At 38.2% G+C, this 25,793-nt stretch overlaps 2 protein-coding genes across 3 annotated transcripts in view; one reads left to right on the top strand and one right to left on the bottom strand.

Moving 5' to 3' along the window:
* Positions 1 to 25,793, top strand: part of LOC134659138 (protein ERGIC-53) — a 250,244-nt gene that overhangs the window by 24,181 nt on the left and 200,270 nt on the right. For both annotated transcript variants that reach the window (XM_063514765.1, XM_063514764.1), the window contains exons 9-12: positions 506 to 597; positions 8,178 to 8,309; positions 9,716 to 9,841; positions 10,378 to 10,420. In XM_063514765.1, coding sequence (XP_063370835.1) covers positions 506 to 597; positions 8,178 to 8,309; positions 9,716 to 9,841; positions 10,378 to 10,414 — 387 coding nt within the window. In that variant the 3' untranslated portion in view covers positions 10,415 to 10,420. The remainder of the gene's footprint in view (positions 1 to 505; positions 598 to 8,177; positions 8,310 to 9,715; positions 9,842 to 10,377; positions 10,421 to 25,793) is intronic.
* Positions 14,078 to 23,815, bottom strand: LOC134658984 (aldo-keto reductase AKR2E4-like). The gene is made up of 8 exons (XM_063514589.1): positions 23,753 to 23,815; positions 21,750 to 21,845; positions 21,075 to 21,260; positions 20,593 to 20,700; positions 19,789 to 19,905; positions 19,169 to 19,336; positions 15,510 to 15,707; positions 14,078 to 14,428 (listed from the first exon to the last, which is right to left on the bottom strand). Exons 1-8 carry the CDS (start codon positions 23,792 to 23,794, stop codon positions 14,078 to 14,080), a joined length of 1,266 nt encoding a protein of 421 aa, XP_063370659.1. The 5' UTR covers positions 23,795 to 23,815.

Here is a 25,793-nt window from a genome sequence, read left to right as displayed (position 1 = left end):
TTCCGCACAAAGTCTAGCTTGGTTCGTCTCTAGCTAAAGTCATTAGGGCGTTTTTTTTTTGTTGTCCCCTACACTTTTTTTCAAATTTGGGATTTTTTATGTTATTTCTACTCAGAATCACGAGCCCTTTCTATCCTAATAGGAGAAAAAAAGTGTCCCAGAATTTCCATACATTTTTCGATCTTTCCATTCCGCGACCACCATACAAAGTCTATGAAAAATGGTGACGTAATGGAAATAAAAACCTTAGGACACTTTTTTTCTCCTATTAGGATAGAAAGAGCTCGTGATTCTGAGTAGAAATAACATAAAAAATCCCAAATTTGAAAAAAAAGTGTAGGGGACAACTTAAAAAAAACTCCCATTAGCACAATGCGTTACTCTATCAATTTATATTTGTGAGAGTTCGATAACACGAATCTTGCCGCAAATACCAAAAATTTCGCGTTAACGAATGAGATTCGCGTTACCGAGGTTCCACTGTATTATTTATTTCGTGTGACAGATGCAAATGGGCGGTCTGCCGGTGGCGCGGCACGACTGGGACGCGCTGGTGGCCAACAACCAGCTCATCATCAACACCATAGCCGAGCTCAAGTCAGTACACATACTATAGTTGGTCAAACCAATTGTCAGTCAGTAAGAACCAGGAAATATATACTCATCCTTTTCTTTTGGGTGATAGTACTAGTGTAGGACAAAGATAGTATGAAGCTTGGAATAAATTTAAAAGTGGAAAAATTACTGTCTTGGGTGAGACTTGAACTCACGGCCTCTGGATCGATATTCCAGCGCTCTGCCATCTGAGCCACCAAGACCTCATCCATAGCCAGCAAATCTATCCACCATATTTATAAATTAATATGGGTAGCACATCGTAACTGGTGAATTTCCAATATGACTTGGAATGGAACTCATAATCATAATTTATTTCATTTATTTTATGCATAAACCATGGTTATAATAAGGTGTTACATAATCGCTGTCGCTAGGGTCCCCTTGACCCATATGGTGGAAAGATTTGCTTGCTATGGATGAGGTTTTAGTGGCTCAGATGGCAGAGCGCTGGAGTATCGATCCAGAGGCCGTGAGTTCAAGTCTCACCCGAGACAGTAATTTTTCCACTTTTAAATTTATTCTAAGCTTTATAGCATCGGTCGCAGATGTTTCTGCTTGTAAAATTAAAGATAGTGTGATTCTTTCTGTCTATGTTTGAAATGAGACAGTCCTTTGACAAAATACCAAGCCTTATTGAGATTACTGTGGGACTTAGTCAATTTGTGTAATAATTAGTGTCCGACCGAAACAGGTTTTTTTGCCGAAACCGAAACCGAATGTTCGGCTTTGGCTCTAGTTTCGGCCGAAACCGAAACCGAAACCGAAACTTGTGTAGACTTGTTAAAATCGTTGAAAAAATGTCATAAAGCCGCTTTTACACACATATTATGGGGCTGTCAACACCCAATGTCCTTGAAATTGATGTTACTTAAGCAGTTTTTTATGAAAATTACTAGAGTTAGACCAAGATAATTCTGCAACGATTTTGATAAGTTGATAACACACGCAGTGCAAGTGTTATTTTAAACGTCAAAACTTCTATGAAATTATGACGTATAAAGAACATTTGCACTAGTTGCACTGCGTATGCTATCAAAATCATTGCAGAATTTTGTTGGTCTAACTCTATTCATTCACCAGTCAAGCTAACATGAAGACACAGGGTCAACCAAAAACGCGAGCGCAGCGAGCGCGAAATTTTTTGTTAACAATATCGCAAGGCCGGGTACCGATCTTCACCTGGGCCGAAAAGTCCGAAGTGCCCCATTGAGGCGAACTTTCATGCGAAGTCAAAGCCGTGCTTAAGGCTTAAGGATAAGTAGTTGAGCACAGACTCCAACCAATGTCCATTGTATTCAAAAGCGAGACCGCAGGCCGAGCATGGCGCAGCGAGGCCAAAGGCTAAGCTGAAGTAGAGGACATGTGGAACACAAACCAATGGTAAATTGAGGTAAAAAGTGAGGCTAGTTTTCTTATTATTATCTTGCCCAGGGCCCAGTAACATGCGACAGTGCTATCTCATTCACTTATAGGTATTGACAGCCTCTTAAGACTGCGTCAACCGTCCAGTGACGCCCTCATTAGTGGAATTGTGTTTTATAATAAACCAATTAATGTCTGTACCTAATATACATGAATCAGTATATGTAGGTATTAATATTGTTGTCCTACTTATTCCCCAACTTTTGGTCTTTGTCCGAAGTACCATTTCGTAAGTTTCGGCCCGGCCGAAAGGTTCGGCCGTTTTTTGGCCGAAACCGAAACTACAGCCGAAACATGATTTTTTGGCCGAAACTGGCCGAAACCTAAACCGAAACCGAACCTTCGGTCGGACACTAGTAATAATGTCCAATTATTATTACGCTGCACAAACTTCTTCAATGATATATAACTATGTAGTACGCGCTTATCATTTTAGCCTATTCCATGAATGTTACAGAGAGGCAAAGCCAAAATTAAAAATATGTATCTGATTTATGAACGTAACTCCTACGTTGAACGGTTCCCGCGCTGTCAACTGTCAATGGCATTGTGTTTATTCATGTTAGCCTAGACCATTAGGGCTTAATAAAATATAACTTTTTTAATAGGAAATAATAGTAAATATATAATAAATATGTGAAAAAATAAAATATTAGTGTACGACAGTCCGACCAATTACAAAATTGGACAAAGGCGGCGTCGTTTCGTGGATAGCATGACTATCCACCCGGACATGTTGCATATCAAAATAAGAATCTAGCAGCATCATCATCTCCATCTCCGCCAGCGGCGTAGAGAAAAAAGCGATTTTCGCGTGGCGTATAAAAAGCAATCTGTGCCCTCCTCGCTCGCCAGCGACCGAATGTACATATCTAAAATTCCGAAAGAAAATAAACGCAAGGTAAGAAATATTTGTTCATGATTTTCGACGTTTGTGCTAACCTGTGCATTCTGGATTTTTTGGAACACTATTCTAGCTAGGTGTATATCTGTCCGCTAACTGCACATGGTGACTGAGCTGTGCACTGCATTCTGGAGCACTATTCTAGGTGCATCTGTCTGCTAACTGCACACGGTGGTTGTGCTGTGCACTGTGCATTCTGGAGCACTATTCTAGGTGCATCTGTCTGCTAACCGCACACGGTGGTTGTGCTGTGCACTGTGCATTCTGGAGCACTATTCTAGGTGCATCTGTCTGCTACCTGCACACGGTGGTTGTGCTGTGCACTGTGCATTCTGGGCCACTATTATAGGTGTGTCTGTCTGCTAACTGCACATGGTGACTGAGCTGTGCACTGCATTCTGGAGCACTATTCTAGGTGCATCTGTTTGCAAAATAGCTATACTAAGCTTTTTGGAGTACTAACCTAGGTATCTCTGATGATATTTGGACTTGGCAATCTTTCACATACTAATACTAGGTGCATTCAATGCCAGTATCTTTGGGGCATTGTGGTGTTGTCACTTATTCCTTACTAACAGCACTGAGATATGGCTCATATCCTACCTGCCAATGGCAGTGGAAGGCCACAAGTCTTGCTAGAACTGGGTTTTGTAGACTAGACACGGCTCTTAACCCCATGAGTTAATCAATGTGGTATGCAAAATTAGGCCGTCTCTTGGTATGTACTATGACTTCAAGTAGGTGAATTAAAACATTTATTCTTATTTCAGCAAGCAAGGAATTAAGCGAGTAAATCTTGACATCATGGGACGGAGGCACCAGAAATTTGGATATGGAAAAATCCTAATAGGACAACCTCGTTGTTTGTTTTCAGATGTACAATTAAGAACATTACAAAACCAGTATGACCCAAACAAGATTATGCAAAATAATCTGCGCTGTAAAAATTTTATTGGTGCTCTATTGGTGAGATGCTTGTCAGTAAGGAACAAGGCTAAGTATTTGTTTGCTAACTGTGATGATTTAGCTCTCAATCAATTTTGTGCTGAAACCGGCTATGACAAGCTGGTGTCGCTTTTAAGTGACTGACCGTCTTTTGTGTGATTATCATCACTGAGAATCTTCGCTAAGGCAGTGGTCCTTTAAATACTAAAGCACAATAAATGGCATTAGAGATTTTTTATTTTATTTTTAAACATGCTGTCGACAAGTGATATTATAAGAAAATCTAGCAGAAAAACGAATGGCTTACGGCCCGGTACTTCAACTTCAAGGGCTCAATTATCAATCATATTTTCCAATGTATGTTTTGCTGTTACTTGTATTTGTTTCATATAATAAAGTATTCATTTAACATTACAACATACAAAAACCCTGGTCAAAAGCAGCGATAAAGAAGCGGAGCAACACTTTCCTCTCTGCAGTCACAATGTGGTCGCACTCAAGTGACATTACAACAGCCTGTGTTCATTTAGAACAAATTCTCAAAAGCTGTGGTTTATTTAAATACACTTCTTTAATTGCAGTGACATCATATTCAATATTTACAAGGATTTTGTCATACAAAATTAAATTTTTGTCAGTGCCAATACCGAAGGTTACAATTCTGAAATATGATCAATTCTGTGAAATTGATAGTCAAATACTAGAAAACTATGTGACTGTGATATATACTGTGTGTATATGCCTATGATGTTCTTATAAAATAATGTACACTTTATACAGTTTAATATTGACTTTAATATTTTCTCTACCAAATCCTAAGAGAAATAAATACAGATACCTATATATTTAAGAAGTCAATTTATTGCAACTAAGCAGTTTAACCCGTCAACTCCCAGGTGTGACGTCACCCATAAGCGTTCTGGCTCAAATCTGAGCCGTGGGATCTGACAGGTTGTCAACAGGGAATTGGAACTGTTATGAAACTAATGAAGTAATGACAACATAAGTCCAATTATTAGACTATTAGACTAGGTGTCGATATGTGTCAGACCTTTCATGAAGTGTCTAAGATCTAGAGGTCACATAATGAGCAATTGTTTAGATTATATATCTATTGTTGAAGCTCATTATTATAAATGTTTTTTATACTATGTAGGTGCATACATATACAAAATACACTTAATTAGTCTTGATACCATTACCTATATGCAGCTATAATCAAATGAAACTAGCTCCTTAGTACTTACCTCAGAAAGCTGGGTAATACTAGAATTATTTCTTTAGCCGATAAGGACAAATACAAACTTAAACAACAGATAAAGTCCTTTATATATTGGTCGCATTGTTATTAGTTTTAATGAACTTTGCTCATATAAATGGGTTGTTGTACCTATAGCTACAAGTTTGGCCAATGAATATGGTTATGTGTTTATTTAAAGAGCTGAATAGATAAAAGTACCTATACTGAATTTCGTATATTGATGGCTAATTAAAATAAAGGGTTATAAATATATATTTTTTGCAGATATTTAATTACTTACAGTAACACTTACACCCGTGTGGAAATTATTAAATGAGCCTAATAGAATGCATTAGGTACATTAATTTTGTTCAGGTTATGGTGGTCTTGTTTATGTTTAAAGACCCTCTTTTCCGGTTTACCACACTGAGATACATCTGAGAGAAGACAACACAGCTATCGCAATTATTTATAAACCGGTGAAATGAAATACAGTATTTTTATGTCTAGGAACATTAGCAGTGGTGTGAAAAGAGACATTACAATATTCTACTTAAATGCTATATGTGCTTCAAGTGTCATAAGCTGATTGAGAGAAAATAATGTAAGATTTCAGATTTAACGAAAATTAAATTTGAAATTTCTTACAACATTTAGGAAATCCATATACCTACCGAGTTATTGGATATTATACAAATATCCTGGTGAAGTAACCCAGATGTTTTTTCTACATAAGTACTTAGATGCTTTTGCAAAAAATATTTTATCTATGTTTTCCTTCCAACTGAAACGAAATCTAAGGTATTAAAATTTAGGAAAAGTAGAAGGCATCAAGGCACGGTCATTGTAACTACTCAGTTTACGAAATATTTATATGCATACCTATGTACTTACATATAATTGTATAGATTTGCGCCCCAGCTCTCATATATAAAAGCATATTTTATTAACTGGTTTCAAGTTTCAACAGCGTTTTATCCTGGTTACCCTAGTGTTATCCAGGAAGTGCCATCAGCCATCACTGAAGGAGAAGAGGAAGAGGAGAAAGGAGTACAGTACAGTGTAATCCCTTGCGCCCTACACCGTCAAGCACACACACACACACACACACACACACTTGAAATACTGGTGTATGTTATGTAAAAATAATTACATTAATTATTTTATGGCATCTGTTTCAGAAGTGCTTGCCGTTTTAATAGCATTACTTATGTAATGAGGGAGCTAGGTATAGATGTGTAAATAATTGTAAATCTGCTCTTGTGCTTTTATTGGAGAATAGGCTCTCCTCAAATGATAGAATTGAACACTTTATGAAGAACGTTTTTTCGATTACACAAAACTCAACCTTAAAGTGTGACCTAGTACCCTTAATCGGTCTTAAATTATTGATTAACAATGTCACCAACTAATGAAAATTATTCATTACAGTATTAAGAAAAAGTAAGAAATTACTTTATCACTTTTATTAGCTGTTGTGATTGTACACAACGTGCAAAACCCTGTCCTTGATAAAACATCAAACTTTACTGTTATTCTGATTGATAAATTTCAGCAACCCATGCTATCCATAGCATTATTTTTTTCAGGGAAAACACTAATTTTAAATTGAATGAGGTGTAAAACATTGATTACCTATATATAAATAATGAACAATAATATTCGTGATGGTAGTTATTAACTTGTTAGTGATTATTTATTGCCCTCAAAATCATGAAAAAAATCACTTCCCAAACGATTTGTAGAGGGATTAAGTCAATTCTTAAAAGATTTATTTTTATTTTCACCACCTATTTAACCTGTTATGTGTTGGTGTCAACCGTAAATCGTTTAGGAGTTAATATTAGTGGAAGAAAAACATCAAGGTGGAGTGATTCTTGTACTTAATGATATTTCTCAATTTCATAATCATGGTTCCATCCAATAATTTTGGTAAATCCTTACTATGATAAATGAGAAAATAAGTGTTACTTAAAGGTGTAACCAGCAACACACTGCCAAGAGTTGCTTATACTTAGTTGTTGTATTCGCCAATAATTGCATCTCATGCTATCCTTTGATTTCTTTGATATTCCTATAATAATTAAGTTTTTATGTGGTATTTGGTGGTATAAATGAAAATACTTACCTATTACTAAATAAGGATCAAATTATTTTTGTTTCAACTATCTATATACTATACGATAGACAGTTTGATGAAATGATATCACTAGATCTCTAAATAATGTTGTAAACTAAATATACATACCTACCTATATTTTGGAAATAGTTACAGATAACTAAAAAGGTACCCAATTTAAAATGAAATAATAAATCATTGTTAATCAACGATTTCATTGTTATAATACAAAGCCAAAACAAACTTTGAATACTTATCTCTAAACATCTACATAGTTATATATCATTGAAGAAGTTTGTGCAGCGTAATAATAATTGGAAATTAAACGAACTTACCTGTAAGTGAAGTTCATTTCAATTATATTAGCTGCACAAACTTCGAAATGATAACCCATCCCACCCAGTACCCACGTTGTCCTGAGACAACCAGGGATTCGTGTACCTATAATCCCTGTCAAAGTTATGGTAATATTGGCTTTGCTGAATTGGGGGCCAAGTTGTTCCATCTATTGGCATATTCACTGCCAGCGTGAGCTACAAGCATAGCGGATACTATATGTTTTTTCCGCTTTGTAGCGATAAGTACCTAAGAATAGAGAACCCTAGCGGGCTACTGGCAGTGAAAGTGTTATGTCTTGGCTTGTTACTCTAAACTAAATGACATTGACAGTTGACAGCGCGGGAACCGTTCAACGTAGGAGTTACGTTCATAAATCAGATACATATTTTTAATTTTGGCTTTGCCTCTCTGTAACATTCATGGAATAGGCTAAAATGATAAGCGCGTACTACATAGTTATATATCATTTCGAAGTTTGTGCAGCTAATATAATTGAAATGAACTTCACTTACAGGTAAGTTCGTTTAATTTCCAATAATATTTCATATTTATATTATTATTTATTAATATGAACCTTATTTGTTTGCCAGAGGGTTCATAATCGAAGTGTCCCGTAAGGCGGACGGGGTCGCGGCCGGAACCGCCATCAACCCGCAGTTCCTGTCAGAAATGAGGGAGAGTCTTCAACAAGTGCAACAGACTGTCAATGGAGTCGCACAGAGGTAAGTGTCGTATAGAGACCATGCGTGTGGGAGCGCCTGCCATCTCGTGGCCGGAATCGAAAATAAACACTATTCACGCTTGCTAAGCAGGTGCTGCCCCCTATACTTCATGCTGGCTCTATTATTGGGTCTGCCATCTAGGCCATCTAGGGGCTTAAATCTAATATGGAACGACATACTGATTCGCGCCAATGAATAGAGGGCATCTGTGCTGCTATTTACAGTTCATGCACGCTCCCTATAGTTAATATAACTAGAACAATAATTAGGGTTGACTGATTGAGAATGCCTCATATCTTTAAGTTCGCCTTTTGTACATTAAGTTTTTTTTATTGATTAGCTTAATAAATAAACAATAAAGGTCCCAACACACTTCCTTGGGGCATCCCAAGTTTTATAATAACCATTTCCTATGTTAGCTAATGAAAATATACCATTCTCTGGTTATAGGGCAGATATAGATAATTTAATATACCGTTATGTTTTGTATAGGTAGAGAACAATACTGATAATAGGGATGTTTCCTGTACTTAAAATAAATTATTTCAAACCGTGCACGAAATAAAGCACCAGATAATTATTAGAAAAACATAGACAGCAGCTATTTTTAAACACAATTTGTATTTAATAAATCGGATTGAAATATAAAAAGTAGGTGAGTTCACCGTGACGTCACTACATTTGTTTTCATATAAATTCCATATTAGCAAATCGTTTTGACAGTTCTAAAAAAGAAGCTGATTTGACTAGTAGGAATGTAGCCTATTGCAGTTTTTAAAGGTATACTCAATGATCAACGTAGTCAAAGGCTTTTGACTAATCTTCAAGAAGAAAGAAGACCAAAACGTAACTTTTTTCAGTAAAGCTTTGGATTCCTCCGAAAACGGTGCCGTCATATAGCGGCAGCAAAAGACGGCCGTCTTTACGGTGGCGACATGTGGAAAGTACCACGGCGTCATAACACACCGTCATCCACCAAGGTCAAAGCGGCAAATTTGAAAAATGTAGGCGCGATGGGATAACGTCCCATAGAAAATTTGAATTTCGCGCCTTTTCCTACTGACAAAATTTGCTTGATCATCTATAATTTACTTGGAGGATGAAATATCATCAGAAGAGGAAAATAATCGTAGTACGGAATCATTTATTCAAATCTCGTGTCATTTATTCAAAATGGCGTCACCGCTATCTAATAAAACGTTCACGAAACTATCGACAAGGTCATGACGGCCGTCATCTTACGTTACGTTGACAATCAACGTAACGTAACGCCGTCTAGGCAACCGCGCCATCTTGTTTACATAGACAACGTTCTAGTGACGTCAGTCAACGCTATATAGCGGCCGTAATATGACGGCACCGTTTTCGGAGGAATCCAAAGCTTAACATTGTCGCTTCCGTTGCAGGATATCCTCCCCGGCGCACGCGTCGGCGCAGACGTCGTGTCCGGCGCCGAACTGCGTCGGAATCACCGCCCTGATAATGGTGGTGACGTCACAACTCCTCGTTATGTTCCTTTACAACCTCTACAAGTAAGTAGAAGCGATTTATTTTTCACAATTCATGATTGGAATTTTGTTGACAAATACAAAAAAATACAAAAAAAATATTTCGTTACCAGGCATATGAAACATATAGGATAAAACAAATCAGTTTCACTTAAAATATTACAATTTGGTTAGCAGCCCTCACACTAGATCAAGCCTGTGTCGTGAGGACTTTAGGAAATTCCAGTAGATTTATTAATAAGATTATTCAATGGTGAATATGGGTGGATGAAATATTTCTTGTTGTTATTCTGTCCGGTCAGCCAAGAGACAATAATAGCATAGTTTGTTAGAAGACATTGTCCACCACCTTCTTCTGACACGCTTGGTAGACGACCATCTATGGAAATGGTTTATAAGTTTCACAAAAAAGCGTGTTTGGAGAATTTAAATGCCTAAAAATCACGTTTTAAAGAGTGACCCAGGAGAACGTAACCATGGCAACGAGTGACAAGATTCACCCGTATAATTATGTATAAAACCGAGATCATATGATGACAACAATTTTTTATTTTTTTCAGAGAAAGAAAAGAAGCTCAAGCGAAGAAATTCTTCTAAGGTAGTTCCATACCCCCCCCCCCCCTCCCGCACCCCCTCACCATATAAAGATGTTACACATTGTAATAAGTTAACAATAAATACTCATGTATAAGAGCGAAGATCTCTAAAATATCAAGGCTCTGACAGGCTTTCAAGAAATACACAAAACCTAGATCTAATAGTGGTTCAGCACAACTATCATAATTTTCACACATTTAAATTCATACTTTTTTTAATGTACCTACGTGCGGCGTGCACGAAATTAAATAAATTATTATAATACCTATGTTATAATTATAATAATATCTTTGATTTTCATTTCGCGTATGTAGGCCGCCATTTAAAACTAACCAAACATGTCACAAATATCTTAACATCTTATTTGATATCGATAGAACATTACTTCATGTGTGTCTGTCTAATGATCTAAAATCTAAAACAACTCCTAACTTAGGAGTTAGAAAACCAAAAAATTATAGGAGTTAGCCAAACTATTAGCTTAGGGTGGTTTTACATTGCGTCTCACTCTCTCATAAAGCAAAATGTGAGACGCAAATACACATTGGACAAAGGAATTGGACAGGTGGAATACCAGCCTTAGCACCCCTGCTTAAAAAAATGTATGCAGGGGTGCTAAACCTGTTTGGTTGGCTGACTATACCCATTTATAAGAAGTTTTGAAAGCAGGATTTAGACCACACAGTATTATTTGATGGGCGGGTGCGGGCCTGGTCATGTCAATGTAATGACATATGTCATGTATATGTGACATTCGAAGATACACGTTGATCGAAACGAGATGAAATTCTATAGTTTGACATCAACTTTGGTCTGAGCAAAGAGTTGTTGATTAGAGATGGGGTTTAAACTCTGATAAAAAAAATGGTTGTCTGTGAAGTCGGTTTACAGACGATAATTTTGCGTGATAACGTCATGAAATGAAAAATTGTATACTTTTATACGTTACCATGGAGATCTGTCCACAATGTGACACTTTCGTGCATGCTACCGGTGTTCATCGATTTATAAGACGTTATCACGTCAAAAATCGTCCCCTGAGCTTAACAGGTGAACTACATAGATGGCGCTGTACGGCGCCATGTTTTTTGTAGGAACTGAATTGTAAAACGTCAACTCTTGACAATCAGAGTTACCATGTACATAGAAGGTAGCATCCTATAGAAGTGGTATACGCGTGCCTCCGTGAGGGACAAAACATACGCAATGCGACGCTATGATTGGTCGAATTTATTTGTTACCCACCATAATCCCATCATAATCCATACTAATTCACGGTGGGGAATAAAAAAAAATGTGAGACTGTGACAAGGACAAACGATAATAGCGCTTTCGCTGCTACACCTACTGAAAGATACATAAGACTATCCCGTTCTGTCAGTTATCCCCATCACTCATGCCCAATCCAGTTTAATACTAGATTCATGGCTATGTATGATGTATAAAGAAATATTGGTTAAGCTTTGGATTCCTCCAAAAACGGTGCCGTCATATGACGGCCGTCATATAGCGGCCGCAAAAGACGGCCGTCTTTACGGTGGCGACATGTGGAAAGTACCACGGCGTCATAACACACCGTCATCCACCAAGGTCAAAGCGGCAAATTTGAAAAATGTAGGCGCGATGGGATAACGTCCCATAGAAAATTTGAGTTTCGCGCTTTTTCCTACTGACAAGATTTGCTTGATCATCTATAATTTACTTGGAGGATGAAATATCATCAGAAGAGGAAAATAATCGTAGTACGGAATCATTTATTCAAATCTCGTGTCATTTATTCAAAATGGCGTCACCGCTATCTAATAAAACGTTCACGAAACTATCGACAAGGTCATGACGGCCGTCATCTTACGTTACGTTGACAATCAACGTAACGTAACGCTGTCTAGGAAACCGCGCCATCTTGTTTACATAGACAACGTTCTAGTGACGTCAGTCAACGCTATATAGCGGCCGTAATATGACGGCACTGTTTTCGGAGGAATCCAAAGCTTTAAAGACATTATACTTGAAGTCACCTATTTGTGACATTGTCATTACATCGAGTATTCGACTGCTATAACGTAGTTTATTTTGTACCACGTCGAGAGTAAGGAATAAATATACTTGGTCAACCAGATCTTGACAGTAGAAAAAGGCGGCAAATTTGAAAAATGTAGGCGCGAAGGGATATCGTCCCATAGAAAATTTGAATTTCGCGCCTTTTTTTACTGACAAGGTTTGGTTGGTTTGTAAATAATATTTATATTTTTGTGTCCTGTAATAGTTTTATTTTTCTCTAATTTTTTTTCTACGAAATTTTATTGGACGACGAAACTTAAGTGAGGTTGTATTTTTTTAGATAAATGAAGACTTGGTTGGCATTTATTCTACTTGGTTGTTAAGGAGGATTCTCGAGTCGTCTCGGAGAATTTTAGAGATAATTCTCGGACGTTCTCGGCTTTTGTTAAGGATTATAAGTTCGAGAATGTTCGATTTTTTAAATTATTTTTGTTCACCTTGGGTATACTTGTAGTTTGCGATTGAAAGATAGTGCATTTGATTTCTTTCTTATTAACCTTTTCTACGCCGTGTCAAACACAAAAGCTGTCACTCAGACGCCACATCATTGAAGTGTCAAAACTGAAGTTGAACTTTATGTACCTATATGCACAAAGGTCGATGTTGCTCTGTGGTCTGTGACCGATTAATCGGTCTTTGGCGTTGAACCTACGGTGCGGATATATCGGTCATTGGCGTCCAAAAGGTTAATTTAATATGTCTATGATATGGCAGACAATTAGGGCATACAATCAAATGTACTTATAATATTATTTTTTCAATCGCAAACTAAGTGTCATATTCTTGTAATTTTTATTTATTTTGTGTTACCATTTGAGTTGTTTACTTCTAGAAAGTTCTCGAGCCGTCTCGAGAATTCTCCGCTTTTCTCGAAGGTTCTCGTTTGCACTCGAACTTCTGGTGTCGAATTTACTAGAAGGAGAATAAAATTATAATAAAAGAATACATTGTTTATTGTTCAACAATAAAAATGTGCCAAATATCATGTATTTTATTTATTTCTGACAAGTTTTCCTCCGATAGGTAGGTACATTTTTGTATTTACCGCAGAAAAGATCATTTTACCTATATGGCAATCATTTATCTACACAATATACTAGGTACTCACACATATCATAAACCTAAATTTCATTTGGCCTTATTTCAAGTATCAGTCGAAATGACGTTTTATTGGATGTGTGATCAAATGCCGCAATTTTAGCGGTCGTAACATGCGATTCCTGAACACATAGAGAGCTTATACTATGTGTGTAGATATAGCAGTGTACATACACTGCTATATCTACACACTTCACATAATTAGGCATTAAAACACTCTTATTTAGCTTTTCATAATGTAGCATGTCACATAATATAAACTATTACTTATAATTCAAAATAGGGCAATTCGTCAGTAACTGGCCACCCTAAACTAAAAATGAATTCTATTCTCACCTATAAACAGAATTCATTTTAGTATAAGGCGCTAGTTATTGAAGGCTGGCCAGTTATTGAAACCTTATACTAAAATGAATCCTGTTTATAGGCGAATAGAATTAATTTTTAATTTAGGGTGGCCAGTTAATGAATTTTAAAATAGGTAAAAACTCAATTTTTATTGTATTATATCTTTATATCCCTAAAATTCATTCTAGCAGATGTATCGTTGATATCCACCTCGGAAATCACTTGTTGTGTACTCGGTGTACTTGCCTGCGTGGTCACAGTAGTACTGGTAGTACTGGCAGTAGTGGTACTAGCGGTGGTGGTGGTGGGGGGGTATTCCTGCATATTCTCGAAGGGGTAGAAGGGGTGGTCGCTCCACTCGAGCTGGGGGACGGACCTGAAGCCCCGCCCGAAGTTGCGGAGGATCCATTTGTCGGCCTCCTCGAGTTTGAAGTCGAAAATGTCGATGTTCTCGAAAATTCGAGTGCTCGTTATGGACTTTGGTACCGGGATTACTCCCATTTCGACCTGCAAAATAGAAAATAGAGAAATTTATTTACGTGAATATAATTAGGGAATATTTTTGCCAACCCTATTTTCAATGAGCTGCAAAATGGCGTCAGCGAAAACGCGAAAAGTAGTCAAGTGGCGGGGTCGTCAGCGCCGATGGGTGGTCAGCGCGGATTTAGAGGATCTTACAAAAACGACGATGTAAACTTAAATATCTTTATGAAATTATCTTTTCGTAAAAACTAGTGCCCACGCCAATTACTGGGATTAGTTGCCAAGCGGACCCCAGGCTCCCATGAGCCGTGGCAAAATGCCGGGACAACGCGAGGAATATTGATATTAAATCATCGTTGGAATCTGCGTTAAATAGCCTATTTGCTCGATCCAACACTTGAATGGCTAATTACTCACAGCGTATTGCAGCAAAATCTGCTGCATATTTTCCCCATACATGACGGCCATCTTGGTCAGCAGCGGGTCGTTGATGCGAGTGGGCGAGTCGGCGCGCCGCTTGTCCATGAGCTCGCCGAACGGCGTGTAGCCCATCACAGAGATGTGCTGACGGCACAGACTACCGTTACTACCAGCCCTGATGGTTGCTGCAGGATCTACTAATATGGATTTATAAACTACTCACAGCGTATCTCAGCAAGATCTGCGGCACTTTTTTCCCATACTTGGCGGCCATCTTGGTCAGCAGCGGGTCGTCGATGTGAGTGGGCGAGTCGGCGCGCCGCTTGTCCATGAGCGCGCCGAACGGCGTGTAGCCCATCACGGGGATGTTGTGCTGACGGCACAGACTACCGCTACTACCAGCCCTGATGATTGCTGCAGGGTCCACTAAAATATGGATATATAAACTACTCACAGCGTATCTCAGCAAGATCTGCTGCACTTTTTTCCCATACTTGGCGGCCATCTTGGTCAGCAGCGGGTCGTCGATGTGAGTGGGCGAGTCGGCGCGCCGCTTGTCCATGAGCGCGCCGAACGGCGTGTAGCCCATCACGGGGATGTTGTGCTGACGGCACAGACTACCGCTACTACCAGCCCTGATGATTGCTGCAGGGTCCACTAAAATATGGATATATAAACTACTCACAGCGTATCTCAGCAAGATCTGCTGCACTTTCTTCCCATACTTGGCGGCCATCTTGGTCAGCAGCGGGTCGTCGATGCGAGTGGGCGAGTCGGCGCGCCGCTTGTCCATGAGCGCGCCGAACGGCGTGTAGCCCATCACGGTTATGTTGTGCTGACGGCAGTAGGCCAGCAGCCCGGGCTGCTGCAGGTTGATGTTCCACTGGAAAGGATTTATGTTCTGTTGATTAGAGCTGGCGGCTACCTCGCACAACGTATCAGCATTGCGATACAGCGAGGAAATGTCGCCAGCACCCTTGGTACAATGCCTCAAGGGCCTATTTTAGATAGTTTTTAATTTCTTTTAGTAATACCACTGTATAATTGTATATATCTTGTTTGTAAATAAATGATTATATGTATATCTGTTGATTATGTTTGAGGCTTGTCAGCCGGTTTAGCCAAGGCGATAATCGCTTGCGCTACAACGAAACGCTTTGTCTCTCTATCACTCTTCCATATTAGTGCAACAGTGACAGTTGCGTTTAGTTCGCTACGGAGCATATGCGATTGTCATGTTGGCTACGCGGCCAGGCAATTATACACAAAAAGGTACCTAGGTAGGTATTAGGTAACTAAGCGTCATCGTAAATCTTGTCAGAATAAATAAATAAAATAAATATTATTTAATAAAATTACATTCTTACACAGATTGACTAAGAATAATGAAGAATAAGAATGCACGAAGGTTGATATTAATACCTACTGTATAGCCGTGCGCGTGAGTTGACGTCTTTGGCGGTCAAAGGGTCAAAAACTTCCAATTTCTATCTATGTTTAGCCATAGGGAAATATAGTAAGACAAGAGTGCTCACTCCATACATTAGTTTTGGTACCAAAAAGACTATTAATTTCAGTGTCTACATCTAGCATCGAGTAGCGGAACTATCAGTACTGCTACTTGACAATAGATGTAGCACCGACCCGAAAGTATTATGCTCAACAACATACGTGCCATGGGCGTACCCAACGTAATGGACCCTATAATGGACGTGGAACCGGTAATGGGACATAAAACCACAAATCCTCTAAAATAAGTATGTAAAAGTAGTTTATAAACACTGGTAATATTTTACCATAAATAAGAGTCATAGAGCTGTTTAAGTTTGACTTTTTATTAATTTCGGTTAATTTTTAAGAAATTGGCGCCAACCCAAAAGTTGTCGTGTCACTGGAAAAAATAACCAGTAAGAATTCTTAACAACTTCGCTAAGAGAGGTGAGTTCATATATTAAATTGTAATTAATTATTACTTGGTGTAAACTAGAATGTGTTTTGTTAATTGCATTTACCATGAGATAAGGTATACAACACATTATGTTGTGACTCTAGAGATGTATAAAAAATAGTAGTATTTTGCCCAATCCCATTATAGGAGCTGTAAAACTGCATACCTCCTATTATGGGATGATTTACATAATGATGCTTGCCATGGCGTAATTTCATGTTTAAACAATACAGAAGTATAATGTAGTTACTCGTACGAACTATGTCAGGAGGTCTTCTCGGACTTCGGATAAATTAATATCGTTTTTACAAAATTTTATTTAACTTGCCCTGTTAGTTTGTATAGGTACAGGGTGGATTTTCTTTTTGGGTCAGTGAGGGTAGCTACCAGATCCCGTGCTGCGACGAGAAAACGGTCTTAGAAAACCTTCCCTCGATTTCAAATTAATGAAGATTGGCTTTTACAGATTTTGGAAAAAACATACAGGGTGCGAGAAAAAGGTAATTTTTGACAATCTTTTTTTTGATGCCAATCGATCCCATTCCTATTGAGGATCAAAAGCTTGTATGGAGCTAAAAAAAATTCCGGCTAGAAAAGCCACAAATCGAGGAAAACTTTTCCCATACAATTTGTATGAAAATCACAACTTTTATTTTTCACATGCTATTTTTCTATGACAATTGATTCCATTCTTATCTAGTATCAATAGTTTCTTTGGGGTCAACTTACGATAATGTACTAAAAAGCCACAAATTAATAAAAACTTTTTCCATTGACCCCAAAAAAACTATTGATACTGGATAGGAATGGAATCGATTGGCATACAAAAATAGCATGTGAAAAATATAAGTTTTCATTTTCATACAAATTGTATGGGAAATGTTTTCCTCGATTTGTGGCTTTTCTAGCCGGAATTTTTTTTTGTTCCATACAAGCTTTTGATCCTCAATAGGAATGGGATCGATTGGCATCAAAAAAAAAGTTTGTCAAAAATTACCTTTTCCTCGCACCCTGTATGTTTTTTCCAAAATCTGTAAAAGCCAATCTTCATTAATTTGAAATCGAGGGAAGGTCTTCTAAGACCGTTTTCTCGTAGCAGCACGGGATCTGGTAGCTGCCCTCACTGACCCAAAAAGAAAATCCATCCTGTATTAGTTAGTGTGGTTCAAATCTTGGAAATGGAATTTGAGCCACTTTCGGATTTCCGATTGAGTTGAAATTTTGGATACGTATGCAAATCGGATGACAATGCAATCGGGTGACAAAAATGACTAATAACTAGTTTTTTGCCAAAAACTTATTCCCTATTCCAATATCTTATACTTATAGGGTATGCCCATTATAGGGGGCCCATTACTGGATCCACGTCCATTACCGGGGTTCCATTACTGGAGCTTTGGTGTCCATGACTGGAGAAAAAAACCATACTTTTAATTTATTAATTATGTGGAAACTAACTGCAGTATCTTTGATACAACACGCCTGAAACATGAAAGAAGGATAGGATATTCATCTTTTAACAAGCTAAGCGGTAGAACTTTTACATGTATCAGGGAAATATCACAAATACTCAAAATTTCCTCTTAAATGTCCCATGACTGGTGCCGTTACTACAGAATTACCCAGAATTTGTTAAGGGGTGGGGCAGAAGTATACAGGGTGCTTCCTGTAACAGGAGCAATAAATTAAACTAAAGGCTGTACTCGTCAAACTGACCAAAACTCGTTCAGCAACTTTTAAAAATTGTGAATCCTTTCGACTTCCTCTTTTTCATACAAAATAAATATTGCCTTCGATGTACGCTGACATCAGTGTGTTTGACGTTGCTTGTCACGCTTTAAACATAACAAAATTTGCAATACATTGCGTCTTAGAATAAACTTTAAAGTGTAATAAAAATCAAAACATGAGTTATTTTCAAAAGTTGCTGAACAAATGTTGGTCAGTTTGAGGAGTACAGCCTACAGTTTAATTTATTGCTTCTGTTACAGGAAGCACCCTGTATCCTGTATAAACGTATAAATCTTGGTCCAATTAAAAAAAATCTTAACTTCGGGTCAGACAGCAGGGTGGGGCAACTGCCCCACCTTGCCCCACCGTACGTACGCCCATGATATAGTCTGTCAAGCCGGATATGTCAGTAGCAATGTAAAGCAAACTAAAGTATGGTATCCCTAGGAAACGAACAAAAAGCAGCAATGTACATCGAACATCGATGAAATGTAAACAAAACAGTTCCACAGATAAGATATAAATGACACGCGATTTTCGAATAATTCAAACGTAGTGTTGCCAACCCGCGACTTTTCAAATCTGCCGCCTTTTTCTACTGACAAGATTTGCTTGAACGAGTATACGTGCAATCATGTATTTTTTTCTCAATGGTTTAGCTGTACCTCAATCTGCAGTACAGCTGGCTGCCTCAGCTTGTGAACCCTGATGTTTTCCAGCATGACCTGGTTGAAGTTGCAGACGCCGATGGAGCGGGTCAGGTTGCGCGCCTGCGCGTCCATCATGCCTCGCCAGGTCTCTAGGTAGTGGGTGGAGTCGTACGATCCGTTTGCCTGAAATTGTATTTATAATGGGGGTAATATTAGGGAATTAGAAGGGAACAAAAGATATGGCGCGCCGCGTGAAATTTGCGACGGAAGATATAGGTTCTTCCGCGAGGCTTAATGTTTTAACTAAGTATCTATGGAAGGGGCTATTCATAAATTACGTCATTTCAAATTGGGGGGGGGGGGCGTCTGGACATCGGATGATGAGAATGAGCATGACGTAGGAGGAAACGGGGTCATTTGAAGCATGATTTTTGGATGATTTTAGGAGAGGGGGGTCAAAAATCGTCAAAAATATATGACGTAATTTATGAACAGCCCCGAAGTAGTAACGTGACATCTCATAGCATCATCGCGATACATTTTTTCTTTTATTTTCAATAAATACATTGAAACTGATGTACCTACGATGGTCATTGGTCGTCTTGGCTAAGCCCCCATATTGGTTAGGTACTTACAAACTGTCCTAATGGCCAATGCATGAGGTAAAGATCTACGTAGCTGAGCTGGAGCTGCGCGAGCGAAGCTCTGAGCGCGGGCACCACCGCCGAGCGCGCGTGCGCGTCGTTCCAGAGCTGACAACCAAACAAACGTATAAACAAAGAGGGAATTAAGAAAAAATAGGTTAGACAGGGCTAAGAAAGCTTTATTTCATGTCTAGTTAATTTGCTCCACCGTGTGCCAAGCGAAGGTCATGCTTTATGAGCGTATAAGTATGTATACCTACCTATCCGACGAACTAGAAGTCTAATTACTTATAGCTCAAAATCTATAGCTGTTGACGAGCATAAAAGTGCCTTGTTTTGTCATAGCTCCTTTATTTATTACTGCATGTCTGACAACCCAGATATTTACCTAGTTCTATAAACAATTGTTATATATGATCTTAATTGTATACATATACTATTAGACTTACTTAAACTATAGTACTTGAAATTTTCGTGTAACAATCTGTTAATCAAGGAAGAGCGGTGTTGCCCAACACAGGCAAATTTTGCTTACCGGGCAGCACTATTATCCCCTACTTTATAAACACGTGTAGTATATTTTACGAAAATTTAATAATTTTAATTTTTAATAGCAGGTAGGAAGCTATGCTTCCCTAAATGCCGTCGCTAACGTTGCGCTGAGCAGTAGCCATAGAGTTGACTAGACGCCGACGCTCGGAAGGCGCTAGTCACACTTGTGTGGGGTGGCCTTTAGTCTAAACTTACTCTATACACCCTTAACCTCCAGGGCTAGCTGAGACGGACTTTAGATACCTTGGTTGTGATGAATAATTCGTTTCGCGACACAGGAAGAACCATGCTGCTGCCAGATCTTTCTATTTTCTTTTTGAACCTTTTCAAGTAGCACGCGGCGTCACAGATCTGAAAAACAGTACAGTAAAAAATAAATTGTGGAACACAGGTATAACTTATAAAATAATAAATAAAGCTCTGTGTTTTGCCTATTGGCGTACAAATATTACAACTTAAAAATAATGGTGACACATATAGAAGTAATCAATCCATCAGGCCATCATTGACCAATTATACAATGAAGGCGCTGGAATTGGAAAGCATACGGTTTACATACAATACTATACTATACTTCGTTTTATAAGTGTTCCGTACAACACTTTGTTCACGCCTTTTTTTGAAGACCTCGATGTAGATTGAGTACCTACCTACAATTTAGAACAGTTTGTGCTTAGAAAGGAATCCGAAGACATTTTTGTGAGAAAGTATGATACTATTCTCACCATGGGAGTGGTGGTGACCTCATGCAGCAGGTTATAAGCGTCCACCACGGTCTTCACTGCGCGGCCGACCTGGTCTTCCACATGGTTAGACCAGGCGGTGTCGATGTGCCTGTAGCCTGCTTCTAAGGCCCACATCACGGCTTGCTCTGTGTTGTATCCAACCGGGGCGATTCGCCCGTGTGGAGGCTGTGGAGCAGAAATAGCTGAATATTCGTTCTTGTTTTAAGCTAAACCTCTACGTGTATAGTCCGTAGATTTGAAGCTGGCCCTGAACGGCTTATCCTTTGTCTATTGTTAAATCGGCACGTGCCACTCCCTGCATAAAACATGGTGCAGTCACTTTAACTGGTTATTGAATTACAACTCCTATGGAAATACTTAGCACTAAGATTCAAAACGAAAAGATGGAAGAATATATATAATAACGATCTTTAAAGGAACCATCTTAAAAATAAGAAAAAGGGCATTGGAGATTTTAACGCATTCACTACCAGGGGACGTGGCCTAGGGGCAAACTTGTATGACGGTCGACGCACATGTGCGTCGGTGGCAGTGAATGTGTTAAAACCCCGTCATATTTATCCATTTTTCAGCACCAGTGGCGCCCTCCCTGCATAGCATAGTACTCGTACTCATACAATGATATATACTTAGGTATAGACGACTGTACTGTACCGTGGAGCTGTTCCCCAGCCAAGTCCCCAACGCGATAGAGGGCATCGTGTGTCCATCGTTCAGCTGCACGAGCGGCGCTTTCCCGGGGTCCCCGTACTGTCATCAATAATCATACAACGATATAACACAAACATCACATCATAGGTACTATACAGTCGGACCAAGCTAACTATGCAGTGGCAGGGGGTGGAGGTATCACTGTAATTGCTAGGACTTCTATGTCGTTTCACTGGCAAGTCAGTGCCCGTTTCGTTGAACGGGCTCTATCTGCTCGAGTGGAAAAGTAATAGCAGGTAGAGAACCTCTCAATGGAGCGGGACTTCAGAGGGCCTAATACTGCCCACAAATGGCCCACAACAATAAATCTACAATCGTTATCTGCCTCTTTATCGCTCTACATAATCGAGCGACAGAGAGACACACAGGGACGTAGTTAACATCCATAATTTTCGTTATTGGTGGTACCTATTTTTACTCCCTCAGATAGGTACCAAATGATAGAGAAAAAAATACATAGATTGCTCACTCCATCCATACATCAGTTTTAGTACCAAAAAGACTATTAGCATCGAGTATCGAAACTATCAGTACTGCTACTTGACAATAGATGTAGCTCATGTAGCACCGACGGGAAAGTCTTATGCTGTTGAGATAAGACTTTCCGGTCGGTGCTACATCTATTGTCAAGTAGCAGTACCTATTGATAGTTCCGCTACTCGATGCTAGGATGTAGGCACTGAAATTAATAGTCTAACTGATGTATGGAGTGAGCACTCTTGTCTTACTATATTTCTCTATGGTATTACTAACACGTAGTATTAACAAAACAAGATATTTAAGTCTTTATAGAATATAGACCCCTATTATTTGTAAATAACGTAAAAACAAAAACGTGTGGAAATTAAGTTACGATTGTGTATTCACGCGCAGAATTGTATTTACCTACTCATTTTAATTGCATGCCATCTACAGCAGTGTAATTATTTAATCGGAAATTTCTCAAAATTGATTTAACTTCGCTCGATGCCTAGTTTATTACTTCTACATCACAATAATCCTTCAAAAATCAAACAGAACAAATATTAGGTAGGTACTATATATTTATATGTTTGTCTCTCTTTTCTAAGGAACTATTAGAACGTCTAGTAGGTAGCTAGGTGCTTAAATTGTAACCTATATTGTGTTTGTTGTGAGATACTTGATCATACATTACAGCTACCTATTTTTTGTGATGATGAATGATGAATATGTTTACAAAATTTCACCACAGAATATTAAAAAAAATATTATATTTGAAACCACGGGTGACCCTAAGGCTGGCTCATTCCTAGGCCAAAGAATAGGCATAGCTATTCAGCGTGGGAATGTAGCCAGCCTTATGGGCACCATTCCGCAGGGGACAGATCTGGGGGACCTAACAACCTAACATAGGTGGGTAAGTTTTATTTATTTAGTTTACCTATACTTAATTTTAATAATAGTTTATAAGTTTTGTTTTAACTACCTAAATATTTAAAAAAAAATTGAAATCAAATGTAATGTTATTAATAAACACATACTTATTTGTCCGTATTTATATTCTTGATGTTTAAATAACAAATGACTGAATTTGCGTTTTATAACGACCCGTTTGTAAGATTTAGGTTAGTCACCATTGTCTTTTAGTAAAACGTATTATAATAACAAATAATAAAAAGCCTTACCAAAGGCGCAAAATTTTGATAGGTATTTTTAATTTTTTATCTTTAGTATTAGTTGTATTTAATTTTAGTTTTATATTCATTTTATAACACTTATTATGCAATAAATGAGTTATTTTCTTATAAAAAGCCTTAAAATAAAAATTACAAACTAAAATTAAAAACTTAGCATAAAAACAAACAATCAGATAAAAAAATTGCCTCAAATCGCAAGTAGTAGTAGGTAGTTAGTTATAATTACTAACAAAACTTTTTATTGTGATTTCTATTACAAATTGTAAAGAATATCAATGGTAAACTCACTACAAAAACAATGATAGACAATATAAACACAATAATATACATTGCGTCCGTTACATGCGCAAACCGCACAGATACTAAATAACGTTTCATTCATAGAAACCTTTATTGTATTTTAACCAAACTGATTCCTAAGAGCTACATTCGTTATAAATTATTTTCAACGGTCGGTAGTTAACGGTAGTAGGTAACTTTGTGAATAATATTTGAGATAAAGAACGCGGAGGGATGATAGTCTGTGCGGAAAGAGAATAGTCGTGCAATGTATTGGGTCCCATACATTCCACGACTCTTCTCTTTCCGAAGACATTTATCAGACGTTAGGTCAGAGGTTATCGTAGTTAATGTTTGGGTGATGTCAAAATACCTGCCAAAGAAGATTGGTAAGCCTCATGATTGGTTATGTAATAGGTATGTTGATATTATGGAAGTTTCACACCAGCTGCAGAGTACAACATTTAAAAAAAGACATTTCTTCAATCGGGTTCGGCTACATGTTACAAAAATATTAGATTTAAAATGTACCCCTTTGAAACTGTACCATAAAAACTAGTGCAATGAGCAGGTGCAAGTTATGCAAGTATGTGGAGAATGCAAGCCATGCTATTGTTGCAGTGGGTACCTAATGAGCAATTGTCATCGAATGTGCAATCGATTTATTAACCGGTAGAGCAAATGGTAGAGTTTATACTACTTTATTTATTAAAGGGTTCCATCAGTGCCTCTCACCTAGAGCTACTCATCACGAAAAGGATAATTATTTTTATATATATATAATCCTCCTCGTCGTGTTCGACGACGGACCCTAAGTAACGCTATGGACATGGTCTGAAAATAATAGTTATTTGTACAACAAGAGATCAAAGTTTGATATTTCTTCGAGTGCTTATTTTGAGTCCCGTGCAAGCGAAAAATTCTATACTAGAATCTAATTTAGAATCTTGAGCGTAGTAAGGGACTCAAAAGCGCACGAGATGTAAATAGCTTTGATCTCGTGTAGTTCACAAAACTTTTCACCTCAGCAGTGAGAACAATTAAGAGAACCCGAAAAATGTATTTCTTCTTCATCACTTACCTCTATTCACTCATGTTTTCTTAAGATATACCAACAATTAAGTTTTCACCTTAGCAGCTCGAACAAAGGTACTTTTCTACTTAAAAACAGTGAGCAAAGTCGCATTTTGCTCACTGTTTTTAAGTAGCAAAGTACCCTTGTTCGAGCTGCTGAGGTGAAAAATATATTGTATTGTATTGTAAACATTATGGACGTTATCTAGCGGGAGCCCTAAATGTGGCTGGCCAGGCCACGATGCCATTCTGCCAGCAAGCTCCATGATGATTTAAACAGTGTCCGTAAGAATGCAACACTTTTGACACTATCCGATCCCATATCGGGTGTCGGTTGGGCTTTTTCTAAAATAAATATCGAAAACCCGATTCTTTCAAATCTGGACGTTCTTGGGCTCATTCTACTCAGAATCGACAGCACTCTCCATCCTACCATTAAAAAGAGATGTCCCAAAATGTCCATTCCATTACGTCACGTTTTTAGTATGAGAAAATTTTTCACTTGTATGTAACGTGACGTAGTGGAATGTACAATTTTCATACAAAATTTTGGGACATCTTTTTTTAATGGTAGTATGGAGAGTGCTGTCGATTCTGAGTAGAATGAGCCCAAGAACGTCCAGATTTGAAAGAATCGGGTTTTCGATATTTATTTTAGAAAAATCCCGGATACGACCACAAAGAAAAAGAATTAAAAAGCGCCTTGTTATGTTCATTTATTGTTTAAAATATTTGTTCAAAAGATAACCCACAAACTAGGACATGATGCCATGGAACACTCTCTAGCAGCTGTATTATTTTCAAGGATCATCCGAAATCGAATATCGGATCGGCCAATTAATGTGGAAACGCTCTATTGGCTCCTCTACACGATGGGCCAGCGCCGGCCACTCCAAGGGACGCAGCCATGCGGTAGAATGAGATAGCAATATCACTTGCTCCCTTGGAGTGGCCGGCGCTGGCCCATCGTGTAGAG

This window comes from Cydia amplana, chromosome 24 (assembly GCF_948474715.1).
Source record: "Cydia amplana chromosome 24, ilCydAmpl1.1, whole genome shotgun sequence".
Taxonomy (NCBI): Eukaryota; Metazoa; Arthropoda; class Insecta; order Lepidoptera; family Tortricidae; genus Cydia; species Cydia amplana.
This window is presented reverse-complemented; position numbering and strand designations above follow the sequence as displayed.

Excerpts from the sequence above, each read along its gene's own strand:
- LOC134658984 (XM_063514589.1), bottom strand. The coding sequence starts at position 23,794 with ATGTATATTATTGTGTTTATATTGTCTATCATTGTTTTTGTA. Across the intron at positions 20,701-21,074 it reads AGGTCACCACCACTCCCATG|ATCTGTGACGCCGCGTGCTA; the intron begins GTGAGAATAGTA and ends ACTGTTTTTCAG. Across the intron at positions 15,708-19,168 it reads CAGCTGTACTGCAGATTGAG|TGGAACATCAACCTGCAGCA; the intron begins GTACAGCTAAAC and ends AATCCTTTCCAG.